This window comes from Sebastes umbrosus, chromosome 7, assembly GCF_015220745.1.
Source record: "Sebastes umbrosus isolate fSebUmb1 chromosome 7, fSebUmb1.pri, whole genome shotgun sequence".
Lineage (NCBI taxonomy): Eukaryota > Metazoa > Chordata > Actinopteri > Perciformes > Sebastidae > Sebastes > Sebastes umbrosus.
In genome coordinates, this window is record NC_051275.1 from 10,708,538 (window position 1) to 10,723,976 (window position 15,439).

A 15,439-nucleotide genomic window follows, 5' to 3' on the forward strand; every position below is an offset into this window, starting at 1 on the left:
AATATTTGTCTCACCCACATCACAGTCAGAAGGGGATAGAGCTGTGTCATTTCTCACAGGAAGAATCTGTGTCCTTTCATAAAAGTAGCAGCACACACACGCAAATGCACACTTACTAAGCCATGCTTTCACTGCATCACACAATATAAAAGGTTTGTTGAGTACATTAAGAGAAAGTCACCTACAAAGTCGGCTAGGAGAGCAAATATAAAAAGAGATGGGCTTTTGGAATTGAAGAAACAAAGCAACTTCAAGTGGCACCTGTTCTAGAGCAGGAGGACCAGGGTGGAGGATTGGAGGGGACAAAAGCCGAGCATTATGCCGCTGTTATAAAGAGCGGGTAAGCTTGTTTGCTTTAGAGGTGTTGTCTGGTTGCCCCAGCGGCTATGCATTGCGGGGACGCCCGTGGCCTTTGTTTTCTGACACGAACAGGGAGTGTTGAGAGCGAGCTGTGGACACTGATGCGTGACTGAATTCCCATTAGACTGGTAGCGCTGGGAGAGTCTCTAGAGGACACCTGCAACATCAGCTCCGTGCCTTATAGCATGAATATGTGTAATGGAGTTAAACTGATTTCTGAAAATGGGTTATGATACTACAAAGTTTGTGGTGAATATGCTGTATAATACATAACATTTTGCAGAACTCCGTGTTTGTGGAAGCATTTTATTCTTGTCAGACTGGAAGAGCTCAAACAACGTAGAGCTGAAACTCTCCAGTCACTCTTCTACCAATTAAATGATAATTCCAATTTATGACAACTTGGGCCATGTCAAGTTGACAGCATCGCTTAAAATAAGTTGAGAAACATCAACAGTCAGACAGATGTTGAACGAATCCCCAAATTAGTCAAATTTATTTGCAAGGAAAAACTAAGGCAATGGTAAAAATGATCATTACTGTTTCCAGTATACCAGCTTCGTGGTGCACCGTTTACCTACCCTACTTACCTGCAGTTGTGCACGCTCAGTTTTCTGTTTGTTTGTTTTTTTATTTATGGCTGCAACTAATTTGTATTTTTATTAACAAATTTATCATTTAGTTTACAAAATATCAGAACATAGTTTAAAAAATGTCCATTACAATTTCCCTGAGCTCAAGGCGGACACCTTGAAATGTCTTGTTTTGTCTCACCAACAACTCAAAACCCAGAGATTTTCAGCTTTTATGAAACAGAAACTCGACCTAAATGGTTAATAAAAAACGTTGCTGATTAATATTCTGTTCTAAATTGTTATACATTTAATTGAATATATATGTATTTAAATGTATAATTCAAAACAAAATGCGTGTCACATGTGAGTAGTTAAAGCTAAAGGAATACATTTGTTTCACCTTTCCTCTATATTTTCTCACCATAATCAGATATAATCACATATTCCATCAACAATTTGGCCACAAAGATGACTAAATGAAATGGATCATTTCAATCTTAATCTGTGTTGACAGTGCTAACTTGAGCGTGAGCAGCATGCCACCAAAATTTACATTTGGGATATAGAGTATATTGGGGAAATTCATAGAGCTCAGCAGCAAGTTGTATTGATGCCTGTCTGTCCACACCTCTATGTGAACCTGCCAGGTCTTCGACAATAAAACAGGATCAATTCATACTTCAAACGGAGGGGTAGGCACATTCGTGTGCACACTTAGGACTTGTATTCAACACTTGCTAACCCTTTTTTGAAGTTTGAGCTTGTGCATTCAGCCGGCGCTCCATTATAAATCGGAAAAGCTGCTGAATGCCCGACACAGAGCACAGAGAAAGTGGAATCAACTTGTTCAAACAGAGATGGGTTGAGAAGTGTCATTCCCACGGCGAGGTGTGCCAGCGAGCTTTGAGAGAGTGATGAGTCAGGGCAAGCTCTCGAGTATGTTGCCACAGAATTAAACACTGAGTGTGTCCTGTTTGATTTAAGGAGCTCCTGTTCTTAAATAGTCTCGTCTGTCAGCACTTACATATTCCACTAAGAGGCCAGAACAAAGGACTTTCCCGTCATTACTCTGTTGGGATTTTCCTCAACGCTTCGAATAACTGTGTGTGGTAAGAATAGTTGTGACATAATTGGAACGGGGAGGAAATATAATATGTTTTAAGAGATACAACCATGGACGAACAATGCTCTGTCCAGCCCCACACCTGTAAGGGGCATCTATTTAGTTCTAGTTACATTTTGAACGGTTTTGCATTCATTAGCAAACGTCTTGAACCCAACACTTACAATATTTACACAGGTCTGGACCACCAACAGCACAGTGCTTCCACTCCTCCCATTTCTCAACACATCACCTCGCATATCTGTAAGTCCTAAACTCCAACTTAGCTTTCTGACAGCTTTTAATACCTCACCTTTCACCCTCAATTTGCAAAAAAGAAAGGCAATCCATCATGTCGAGGAGAGAATAGCGGAGCATTTAGCGGGAGATGAGTGATAAGTAACATGTTTGATCTGCTGAAATATTTGCAGAAGGATTCCCAAGTGTAGGAGTGCTAAAGCGTATCTGAGGGAGTTTCCCCACATCTGCCCATGTGTGTCAGCAAAAACTCCACCCTGGGATCATAACTGTAACTCCAAACATTTATATTATTCAGCTTTATCAAAATCGAATGCAACCCTACTGCCAAGCAGAACGCTGATATTGGATGATTCTACAAAAACCTGCATTACTTTCGGTGACACTATTGTGTAACGTTCAATGCCAATGTTACATTTATTTATCTCTACAATATGTTTGCATGGCAAATACAACATGGTTAGGAGGTTAGATCATGGTTATGGTAAATAAAGTATGAATAATGAATGCTTAAAGGATAGAGAAAGATGGTGGTTATTTAATAAAACAAACAGAATTCAAACTCTGGTCTCCCGCATTAAAGTCACACACTATACACCTATCCAGCACCCCGATCACCACACCCTTACCTCACACCTCCCTACAGGGCACAGTGCTTCCTGCATTGGCACCAAATGTTTGGTTTTGGTATTTCTGGACCGGCAGAATCGTCCGATATGAATGTAATTTCTAGATAAAGTGCTGTCTAATGCAACAGGGCAAAAGTGAGCATGGCTCACATACCCCCGCTCACTGCTTGACCCCTATCAAAGTAGGGCCAATGGTTTTGCCCTTTTGGAACTAATGGAATTAGTCTATTGAGCACAATCTAGCTTGTTATTAGCTCAGGTGTGAAAGTGAAATAGTTTTTGAGTTGAAAAAAATCACAGTTTTTGGCTAAAATTGCAAAAATTTTGGGCACCCTGAACTTTTAACCCCCAAAAGACACAACTAGACCACACTGTCAACCATCAAACCAATTTTGAAGTTCCTCAGTTAAATAGTTTCCGAGTTCTGCTCCGGAAACGAAAGGGTGACACTCGAATGGATGGAAGGACGGACGGACGGAAGGACAGACACGTGGAGCGCTATACGTATACCCTCGATTACGTTGTCGCAGAGGTATAATTAAAATGTATTGACACAATACGATACTCTGAGACATCTTCTGTCAATATTCATCTTCGTGCACTTTTCTTCAGCAACTTGCATTCACACCTTATCTCAGAATATTCACTACTTTGCCAAATAATTTGGCTCAATTTTTGCTGCAACGCCACATCATCCGGCAATGAAGCTGCCATCATGAAAACTTTCCAGAGTACTAAAAACAACCGTGTTGTTTTTTTTAAAAAGCCTTTTTAAACATCATTCTGTTACTCCAACTGGACTTCCTGGATCATTTTCAATACCTTAAACTACACGCCCTACTACCAACGCAGGCCTAGTTGTTTAAATGCCGGGCTGTTTCCGGTTTGAATCCCTGCTAACCCTGGGCTGGGCTGAAAGCTTCAGTGTACTGTACAATTTATCTGTTAGGACTGTTGCCATCTTCACAGCCGAGCTACACCTTCAGGGACCTGGTAATTTACCATCTAATGGCAGGTGGAAGAAGCCTGTGAAGTCTTTTCTGTGATCTCCACCTTCTCTGTCCTCAACATGAGACAGGTCTGTGACTCAGGAAGATACAGAGCCTTTGTGTGCTAATAACTCAGTATGTCTTAGTGAGAGACAGTTCACTTTCTTTTTTTGCAGCATACCAGGCTAATGGAGCGCTGCTTAAAGAGAGAGGTCATCTCCCCCGGACCGAAACCTCAACTCGAACCCAAGTGCCATTTCCCAAATGAGAAACAAATGTTTCCCAGGACAGATTTACGAGACATCATCGTTTAAAGTAACACAAACTACAGTATGCAGCTCAGGAGAACATATGGCGACTAAGAGCAGGTAGTCAATGAAAAGAGGGTGTGCTGCAATGGCCTACTAATCAAGCTGTCCATGATGGTATGATTTTATTGAGAGCGTCTCATGGTCTTTTAGATAATGTATGATTTTTGTACTTTGAACTTTGTGTTAGAAGCAGAAAAAATGGGCAAGCGTAAGGATGTGAGCGACTTTGACAAGGTCCAAATTGTGATGGCTAGACGACTGGGTCAGAGCATCTCCAAAACTGCAGCTCTTGTGGGATGTTCCCGGTCTGCAGTGGTCAGGACCTACCAAAAGTGGTGCAAGGAAGGAAAACCGGTGAACCGGCGACAGGGTCGGACCCGAGACTCATTGATGCACGTGGGGAGCGAAGGCTGGCCCGTGTTGTCCGATCCAATAGAAGAGCTACTGCAGCTCAAACTGCTGAAAAAGTTAATACTGGTTCCGATAGAAAGGTGTCAGAACACACAGTTAAGAGCAGTTTGTTGCGTAAGGGGCTGCGTAGCCGCAGATCGGTCAGGGTGCCCATGCTGACCCATGTCCACCGCCAAAAGCGCCTACAATGGGCATGTGAGCATCAGAACTGGACCACGGAGCAATGGAAGAATGTGGCCTGTTCTGATGAATCACGTTTTCTTTTACATCATGTGGATGGCAACGAGTTTGAGGTGTTGACTCGGCCTCCAAATTCTCCAGATCTCAATCCAATCGAGCATCTGTGGGATCTGCTTGACAAACAAGTCCGATCCATGGAGGCCCCACCTCGCAACTTACAGGAATTAAAGGATCTGCTACTGACGGCTTGGTGCCAGATACCACAAGCATACCTTCGGAGGTCTAGTGGAGTCCATGCCTCGACGGGTCAGGGCTGTTTTGGTAGCAAAAGGGGGACTTACTCAATATTAGGCAGGTGGTCATAATGTTATGGCTGATCGGTGTATGTATGAGCAGCTACAGTAGAAACTTGGCTTTCTTTAAGAAAAAGAAAAACAATATGCCTACTCCTCTGGTGGTTTTCTATCAGGAGCAACAGTAAAAGTAGCATGACATTGCTATCATTGCTGCCAAACCTTGTTAGGAACAGGTTTGGGTGAAAGGATGGGGTAGATGACACAGTAGGTTGTTGATCCTTTCCAGTCAGCATTATTTTCTTTTAACCACGACTCCATCTCTCCTCAACTATACCCAAATAGTTATAGTTCCTATGCAAACCTTAACCATAGCAGTGGCAGATCATATGAATCATTTATTGATTTACTGCTGCATGTAATAATACTGACAAACGAGGTGGTCCTCGTAGAACCATCAAATCAGAAAACGCTCATATAGTACAGTGTAATTTTGGAAGGCAATAACAAACAGTATATTTTTTTCTATTCGTTTGCAAGACTTGTTAGAGACAAATAGGAGTCTATAGCTATAGCCATGCCAGCCAATCTGTGAGGCTGTTTTTTGGCACAGTGGTGCTTTGAGCTAAATGCTAACATCGGTATGCTAACATGCTGATGATAAGCAGGTTTAATGTTTTGTTAGTGTGCAAACATTTGCGAATTATAACAAAACACAAAGATGAAGCGGATGGGAATGTCAAGTATTGGACAAATTGAAAATTTTGACCAGATGGTTGGAGGTTGATGGTGTGTACCATATTTCAATGGCAATCTATCCAATATTTCACTATTGGCAAAAAATGTCATCGTGCTGGACATGAGAAGCATGAGAAAAGTGGTACATTATAATAGGGTCAAAATGAGTGTTTCTTAGCCTTAACTCTTACTTCTGTCAAGAGCAGATCAATCGATGCTATCGACCGGTCTATGTGGTAGAGTGACACATCTCATTACATCCCCAATAAAAGAAGTTCAACTGTATTGATTTCGAAAAGGATAATGACATAGCTACTCAAAAATCAATGAGAGAAGAAACCAAATGGAGCTGGATAATTATTCCCTACTATTTTATGCTCATGTTCTGCAAATCAAAATCACCACAACAGTATTGAAACCGATGTAATTGGTGACCAAATTCATACATGAAAGCATCAACTGAACAACCACACAACTTAAAAATATGGACGAACATGAACGTGCAACATTATGTACAGCTAGACAACAGCTACTGAAAAAACTTCAACATAATACAACACAAAGAACTTAAGTAGTTTAATGGATCAGAGACTCTTATCTCTGTCAGATTTCGACCATAAACAGGGTAAGGGTTGCATAAATGGCTAATTGCCAGTACTTAATGCTCTCCTGCTGAGACCTTACTACAATATGCACAACTGAAAAGGCATCAGCCTTTCAGCTGACAAATGGTTGCCACAATCACACTTATAGCATTAACCAGCTTATGGTGTAAGCACACTAAGATGAGCCCAAACAACGGATGTCTATATCAAGATTAGTCATCTTATAAAACCACATAGTCAGATTAGGTGTCTAATTCCACTGACCCTCTGAAACAAATCTGGGTTTATTATCCAAAGGAGCTCCAAACCTATGACTCAAGCCAAGTTCTAACAGCTGCTCCAGGTTGCTAAAGACCCTCTACTACCAGATGATCCGGTCAAGCAATCCTGATCAGGCGACGTACGCTTAAAGAAATCAATATCATTGGATTTTCACCTAATGAACCACAGTGACCAAAGCTGTTTATTTCTATTTAAAAATAATATGTGATTCAAAACAAATTCTATCATAAAACACAAAGTTTATTTAGCACTTTTGTTTTGGGAAGCAAACAATATAAACATTTGTATTTAGAAAATGTTTCTAATCTCTAGAGATAGTGTATAAACTACAATTTGTATTATATATGTATATGCTAAGGCCTTTGAATATCTACAACATGCTTTTTGATAGGGTACAAGAACAGCTTTGTCATCTGCAACTTGTTCTTAATGCAGACAAAACAAAATGTATGTTCTTTACCACTTCAAAAAAACAGTAAGATCAGCACTATCTGAGAACATTGTAAAGAGAAATGGTCAACAAATTGAGTTGGTATCTACTTTTAAATATCTAGGATTCTTAATTGATGACCACTTTTCTTTTAAGGAGCACATTCAGTATGTTGTAAAAAAGCTGAAGCTCTTATTAGGATTTTACTACAGAAGCAAGTCTTGCTTTTCTTTTTGTGTGAAACAGAAACTGGTGGAATCTAGCCTTTGACCTGTTATTGACTATGGAGATGTGTTGTACATGAATGCTTCTGCTCATTGTCTTCGCATGCTGGATAGGATGTATCACGGGTCACTGAGATTCATTACAAACTGTCGTTCTTTTACTCATCATTGTGTACTCTACTCTGAAGTGAATTGGTCATCCTTATGTGCTCGTCGCCTCAGTCATTGGTATGTGTTTATCTACAAAAGCATACTGGGTATAATTCCTTCTTACTTGTCATCACTTTTAAAAAGGAAACATGGAAGTCGTAATCTTCGTTCTATGGACATTTTCGCAATTTGTTGTTCCCAAAGTACGAACTGAATTGGGAAAGAAAGTTTTTAGGTTTTCGGCACCTAATGCTTGGAATAATTTACAATCTGATCTTCAACTTCAAAACGTAGTTACCTTGAATGAGTTTAAAGCTCTGGTGAAATGACTGCAGTCCAGGTTGTCTGTGTGCGAGGGTTTTTTATGAGCAAGTTCTAATGTTGTTAATTTATGTGTTGTCTGTTACTTTTACTATAACTGTGTTGCTGCTATCTTGGCCAGATCTCCCTTGTAAAAGAGATCTTTGATCTCAGTGGGTCTAACCTGGTTATAATAAAGGAAAATAAATAAATATACCCTATATTTTATATTTTAATGTTCATATTTGTATTTATGTACTTACTTATTTTCTTTTGTGGGAGAGGGACTATTGGGAGGAGGAAAGGTGAAGACAAGGGTTTGGATAGGTCATTTTCTTGAGTTTTACATTGCCACAATGTTCCTAAATGACATCTTGATGAAGATAATGTTGTAAAGCGACATGGAATGAACGATGATGCAAAAACAAAACAATTATTCTGTGCAAATTCCTTCATGTCAGAAGTGAGAAAATGATGTTGAAACTGCCTTCTTTTAAAAAATGACAAACGGTCAAGGACGACATTGGCCATGAGCTCCACGATACTGTAAATGTGTTTTACGGAGTAACAACACAACCCTTAATGCAACTGCAGAAATTAAAATGATCAATTATTCAGTGCCATCTGATACAAAAATATCTGATACAAAAATACGAACTTGAATTTCACATTACAGGATGAATTCTTTCTTTTCTGTTCAAATGGAGCTGCTGAACAGAATTCATTCTGTGCTACAAATAAATCACTCAGATGAAAATAATCATCTTTAATATCCACTGGTGCACGAAGATTGCCTTTTATTAAAGGTCACTATAGCCTCCGATCTCATCTGTGCTATAACAAAGCATATCAAAACACACACGGTGTCTGCGTGCCCTCCTATTATCTGAACATGGAATGTCTCCCGCACTAACTACTTTATGTACAATTATGACGGCAAGTCAGATATAAAGATTAGGCAGTTCTTGGAGGGATGAGGAGTGACATATGACAATGACAAATTGAGATTGACAGGTCAAATTGACGGTGGTCAATAAAGTTGTTGTGAGTGTGTCATGCCCCACGCCAAGAGTGTTGGAGTCTGTTATGTGGCTGCATACAGACTGGGGTTTGGGTGTCTGGCGATTGCACCCAGACAGACTCCAAAGCTTTACGTGCAATATGGTGTCTGTCAAATTCACAGCTGAACAGAAGGAACTTGAAACGCATCATGCGAGCGTCCGAAAAAACAGTGAAGGGTGGACCAAAGTGTGTCCTAAACCCCTCGCAGCAGAGGGGGGCAGAGACGTGTGTTCGTCCGGTGGGCTTAGTCAGATACACACTGGGATCCAGATGGCCAAAATGTTGAGGCTATTTCACAAACAAGTCTATTAGATCTAAACATGTCACATGGGAGTATCTACTGAAATCTAAAACTGCAACACAAGACAAAGCCGAACAGAATAGAGCAAAATGTTCCTCTTTGTTCCATAAAATCTGGATTAAGTGGACAGCAATGTTTCACTAATTTTGCACATTTATTGTCACAGCAAAAAAAAAAGATAAATGTGCATAAAGAAGAATATGAGGACGGCCGTGGCAAGAGGTATTTACTGATGTGTATGAGATGCTTGACCTGACACAACTACCTAATGATTATTCACTGTAGCCCCAATATAAAATAAAAATTTCTTGCGACTTCATGTAAATAAATCTGGGCACATAGCCAAATTATATTTCTTTCCCCTTGTTTGACATTTGTTTTCTTGAATCATCAATTCAAGTTTTAATTGGGAATATCTTTGGTGTTTTGGTGACAGATGCTTTTCCCTGATGCAGGGTAGATAGTTTGACCAACTGTCAAAGTGTGACATATGACATTATCCGCTCTATAATCTGTCACTGCTTATCGATCGCTGAGCTTCCTGATTGAAAAGCATCATCAAATTACCTTAAATTGAACGCCATTGAACCTGTCTAAAAACAACTTATTTAGATTGAAACATGTTTGTATTTGAAATACAGCTCATCCTACGTATCAACAAAATCCGCTAAAAGATTAATTTGACTAATATTTGACAAGTCATTTGAAGCAATGGACTTCCACAATAACTACTGTACAATCATCAGTCCTATTTTAGCAACTTGGTAAATGTATCTTCATTTAGGCAATTTGATAAATATATTTGTGTCACACCGGTTTATAAAATCCATGAGGAAGTGTGTTGTTTTTTTCATCCAAATACCAAAATGATTGGCCCAAGATGATGAGATAACTCCGTTTTGAAAGTAGAGTTTGGAAAGTTACAGTTTAACCTGAATCTACCAGTCATTCAGGGTTAATCTTTGTAATCTGACAGCTCACAGTGATAATCTTAAGTGTTTGACATTTAAACATCCGCCGGACCAAAAGGACGTCACAGTGACTACACTGGATACTCCTGGTAACTGTAAGTTTGGATTGGTGCAGACGTTACATTTTAATGGGATAAGAGAAGTGACAGCTAAACAGGCACAGAGGAAACAAAACATCTACAATAAACTAAGTATTTTAAAACACAAAAATGAATAAAAGTGAATAATTTTTTTGCACAAAAATAGCATAAGAAAATGAGAATATACAGCGTCATGTGTCATTTTTAGGTTTTCATTCAAAATTTCCATTATGTAGAAATCTTTGTGAAATACCATAAATAATGTACTGCTCCTCTAATACCAGATTAATAAATAAACTCTGATGGTGTGAACTGACTTCTAAGCAATATACTTGTTATGAATACATAAAACATTACAGATAAAAAGCTAAATATACATCCTCCCAAATGATTTAAAAGCTGAGACATACGTCAACTGAACCCAGGCATTTGTTTTATTTTCTGTCTATAGCTATCACACAGAATAAAATGTTGTTGTAATAAATTTTGGGTTTTGGTTTTCAAGAAAAAAAATGGATGCATGTGCATTGTATTCATTCAATAAAAATATTTGTCTGTAAGGCACATCATAAAAAAAAGCAGCTTAAGGATTTTACAAATCAATGAGGCAATAAAACCCGGCTGAGGCATTCCTCGAAGCTGTGACATTTTGTACTGTGCCTCTGTTTTGTTACCACTGGATTATGGAGGGGAGGGAGTGGTTATTGATTGAAATGTGCCTCCTGGCACAGCATGTGTCCAATTTGTAGAAACTAAGCCAAAACATTTTTTCCAAACTAAGCGTTGTAGTACAACTATGAGGAGATCATTGATGTGTGAAGTAATTTTGGTGGCACTACACTGCATAAGATGGAAGTTAGTGAATATTTTTTACAGCATCTGTTTTCGGCGTTGCACTTTGTAGACGGTCCCTGACCGTCTCACAGCCAGCTGCACATAGAGACCAATGTAATGTGTCCAGCTCGAAGGACGGCTCGTTGTGATTAAAATAAGGTTGTAGCTCGTTGTGTACCTTACTACGGTTAGAAAGAGCCGTCGTTTGTGTTTTAATGTTTCGGTTATGAGTTATTGATCCAGGAAGTTTTAATCTTTCATTATCTCTCCAACTTCACCGAAGTAAATTACATCATCTAGGGGTGGGCTCCATACATCAGCAATGCGTGGACTGTCAGGAATGATTAGAGGAAGTGCACTATGATGTAACTTGAACAAGTAACTAACTTGAGGGCACAAATTAATAAAAAATTTCTCCTAGTGGTATATGGGGGCTCCGTACTTTCATGTTAGAAGTGAGAAAATTATGTTGAAACTGCCTTATTTTAAAAATAAATGACAAGTTGGTCAAGGGTGACATTGGCCGATAGTGTGAAAGTGTTAATCATTTGGATTGTGGTTTCTGCCACATGACAATCAGGATCTCTAAATGACACCGTGTATGTGCACATTGAGCACGCACACTTTCACAATTTATGCACATTCATAAAGTTTACCTGATCTTGAGTCACGTCCCGAGGGCGCTGGATCTCTGCTGCAATTAGAGCCGCAGACAGAACGGGGCTTTGAGACAAACAGCCTTTGCACTGCAGAAATCTGGTAACAGAGCCCTCCTCAGGATTCCAGATGGCATTATATGCTGCATGAATGGAAAAGCAGTGGGACACCATGTAACTTTACCGACTTCAGAGGGGAAAAAAATGTGCCATAAAAGGATCAAAGTGAAAGGTTAACATGTTCATATGAATGTTGTTGTATGTCTGTTTTAAAACAATGGGGATGGGATAAGCATAGTGTTTTAATCTTTCCAAATAAATCTGTAATCATTTACAGTTATTTCTTTTTTAATTCTGTTCTAGTGTAATCAAACCAGCTGTCAACCCACCAGTTAAACTGCCGTCACAGTCGGGTTGCAGAGCCGTCCTTAAGGCCTTCAGTGATGTGAGACTTTGGACTACCAGCAGTGAGCATGACTTGTCTGAAACTGATGGCTGATGTGGTGCACACTGGCAGCGGCGGCTCGTTGCTGCAGGACTAAATCTGTCTTTTCCCAGAAAAGCTAGATGTTCAGATTCACAAATGGCTCGTCGCAGTGCACCTGAAAAATGCATAAAATCAAATCAAAGCCAAAATGAAACACATCCACTTTGTGTAATGGTTTGACTCAAAATATTTAGCCGTCGTAAAACATTTAAACAAAACAAGGATTTCTCAGAAATTACCATGTGCCACAGGAAGTAGCTCCTTTTCACACATAGAACAGTAGAGTCCCAAACAGCATGGCTTGTGATCTTTGACTCTCTGTAAGTAGAAGAAAAAAAACAGACAGACAGACAGACTGAACACATGATCTCCCCACAGGCTTTCACCTGGCAGAGATAACACATTTCACACAGGAATCAGGCAGATTCATAACACAGACACTGCCCGTAAAGCAGAAAAAATTCAAATTTCTTGTTTCTATATTCTAGTTATTTCTAAGTGCTTAACTTTTTTCAATTTCAGTCCTACTCTTCGGTCATGTACTGTATTGCATGTTGCATGTTGACATTAGACAGCTTTTTGTCTGTCAGAGACTTTTATTTTCAGTGTTCATACAGGATGTGGAACACAATCATATGACCCATCGCCATCCACTGTGTTTTCTTTACGTGCTTCTGCGTGCAGCACAAAGAAAACAGACCAAGTGCCAAATCTATCACGCCATGTGTACAGCAGCACTGTGGCAGCATTTATTGCTATTATTTCAATTCATAAAATCATAAATATTGTAATACAAGGAAAAAGACAAACACAGTCACCTACCTTTGTTTTTGCAGAGGTTTTCTTAAATCTCCTGCGTTTCTGCTGGCAAGATCTCTGAACCTTTATAGCTTGGTTGAAAAAAATGCAAGTTAAGTTTCAGTTTACACAAATAAAGTAGCTGCATACCAAGAAACAACACCAATGCAGCAGGATATAAAACAATGATATATTGTCGAAAATATTGGACAGCATTTAAAGTGATATTTTGCCAATAAAACCAGCTGATTCAACACTTTGAGTCAAGATGTAATTCTGTCTTTTAGTCTTGTATTTTATCTGCATTGCACAATGTAAAGCCAAATTTCTCCCTTATGCATTTTTGTAATGTATTGTAAACTACTGTGTTCAATGTTCTCCAGTGTGCTCATCAACCCTGGCATGTGCATGCATTGATTGTTCAGACTGTACAAGCTCTCTATAGATTAGTTTACCTTTTGGTTCGATGCGCTGATTTCCTGAACCATCCACTTCTGGACTAGTAGGACTACATCTTGCTGCTCCAGCTTCTTGCAGACCCCCGATGTCTTCTTGTTTGGGAGTCACAATGTCAAATTCAGTCCTTGTGGAACTACCAGGTGTGGTGGGCACTATTTTAAGAGCTTTGTGTTTCCTTACAACCACAGAGGGCTTTCCTGACTCCGTCACTCTGTCATTTACGCTAGATTGGCAGGTAATCCCGCCATCGTCCTGAACCTCTGGCCAAAAATGTGCCTGATGAGCATTCTCTTGAACTACGTCTTTTTTTGAGCAATTTACTCTGACGGGTCTAGCTCGGGATGGTCTGCTCTTCAACCCCACCATCATCGTCACCTTTAACTCATGATCATGACCCTTGTCAGTCTGCCTCTGGCTGCTCCTGGTCTTAATCTGCTGAAGACTGACTCTCCCTGCACTCTTGGCTTTACAGCTTCCACCTGTCAATTAACAGAAAGTCACATTTTTTAGCAAATAGACACATCTGGCAGTCATGTTTTCCTGAGCTGGAATAAACAATGTTGTTGGAGAAGTGATTAGTGTAACCGGTGTTTGTTCCTTAAATCTGCATTGGGCAGTAGGGGTGAGGGAAAAAAATCAATACAGCATAGTATCGCAATATTTTGCGTGGCAATATTGTATCAATACAGACGTCAAATATCAATCTTTTATTATATAAACTATTAACCTCTTAACAATCCAACAGCGTGCCGGCGGGCCCGGACACTATTCTGTCTTTCAGAGGTTGCAGTCTTAAAGCTAGTGAAGATGGTTTCATATGAAACTAAAAAAACCTAAGGAAGCCATTGGTACCAACCATATCATGTTACCTTTTCGGGAAGAACACTAAATAACGCGTAAGTTAGGCTTAATTTTGGCGGGAAAAAACTGGCATGGCCATTTTCAAATGGGTCCCTTGACCTCTGACCTCAACAGAGTGAAAACTGTATCTTAATATATAAAACAGATGTTGACAAGCTGTATGATTTAATGTGCAATTGAAAAAGGTAATAAATCTCAATATATGGCAATATTCAGCACATCGCAAAATGTTTAAAATTGCAATAAGATTGTATCGTGATAATATTAGGCTCATTCGAGATGAGTCAGGCCTGCGCAGAATCGATCACCAGCAATCGCCACGCAATGCATGCTGGTTAGATTTGTGTCCGACTTGATGCCGACTTGCTCTGACGTCATGCACATGTGGGCAACAATAACCTCACGAGATTGAGGCGGCCGCAGTTTTTAGAGCCAGCTGCCGCAGCTGCTCTCCACCAACCCAGGGCATGATGGGAAACGCCTGGCTGTCGCCTGATAAAAGAGCTGATTGGCTCTTAGTTTTGACAACAAACACCACGTGTAGAAAAGTCTACAAAACTACAAGTAGCCTACAGATCGGATCCAACAGGAAGGCACTTTTTCTGTGACTTCCTGTAAATTCAGTGAAGGCTGCTGGAAACTGTCCGACTTGACCGCAGCTTTTAGTCTCCACCCCCTGCTGCTGCCGCCTGATCTCATCTATTTTCCAGGCGAGGCGCAGTTCATCTCAAATGAGCGTACTGTATCATGGGGCCTCTGGTGATTCCCAACCCTATTGGGCAGCATCACAGATTGGCAGCTATAAACAGCAGTGAGATATTATGAGCTCAAGAAATCACCACCCGTCATGTTCTAAAAGTTTTCTTCTTAAATGGATTTGAAATCAGATGTTATGTAACACTACTGATATCAAAAGGTGGATATTATTTCATGCAAGGCCGCGTTATCCTGGAATTAACTGTGTTTAGGCTATAGGTCTCATACTATCTACACTTGTGTGTAAGTGGCAGCACGTTTAGTTATTCATTTCATTACTTCTGTGCACGCCTGCTAACTATTTCTCACATACTTGCAGTTGTTGCAGGTGGTGGTC

General features: G+C 39.9%; 1 protein-coding gene across 6 annotated transcripts in view; it reads right to left on the bottom strand.

The window, feature by feature from the left end:
* The window catches only part of brip1 (BRCA1 interacting protein C-terminal helicase 1), an 83,120-nt gene that overhangs the window by 18,807 nt on the left and 48,874 nt on the right, over positions 1–15,439 (bottom strand). For 4 of the 6 annotated variants that reach the window (XM_037775260.1, XM_037775258.1, XM_037775259.1 and 1 more), the window contains 5 exons: positions 13,482–13,964; positions 13,051–13,118; positions 12,468–12,546; positions 12,131–12,343; positions 11,742–11,884 (listed from right to left, as the gene is read on the bottom strand). In XM_037775260.1, coding sequence (XP_037631188.1) covers positions 11,742–11,884; positions 12,131–12,343; positions 12,468–12,546; positions 13,051–13,118; positions 13,482–13,964 — 986 coding nt within the window. Of the gene's footprint in view, positions 1–11,741; positions 11,885–12,130; positions 12,344–12,467; positions 12,547–12,578; positions 12,903–13,050; positions 13,119–13,481; positions 13,965–15,439 lie in introns of those variants that run through there. The other 2 variants (XM_037775262.1, XM_037775261.1) reach the window with 2 other exon arrangements.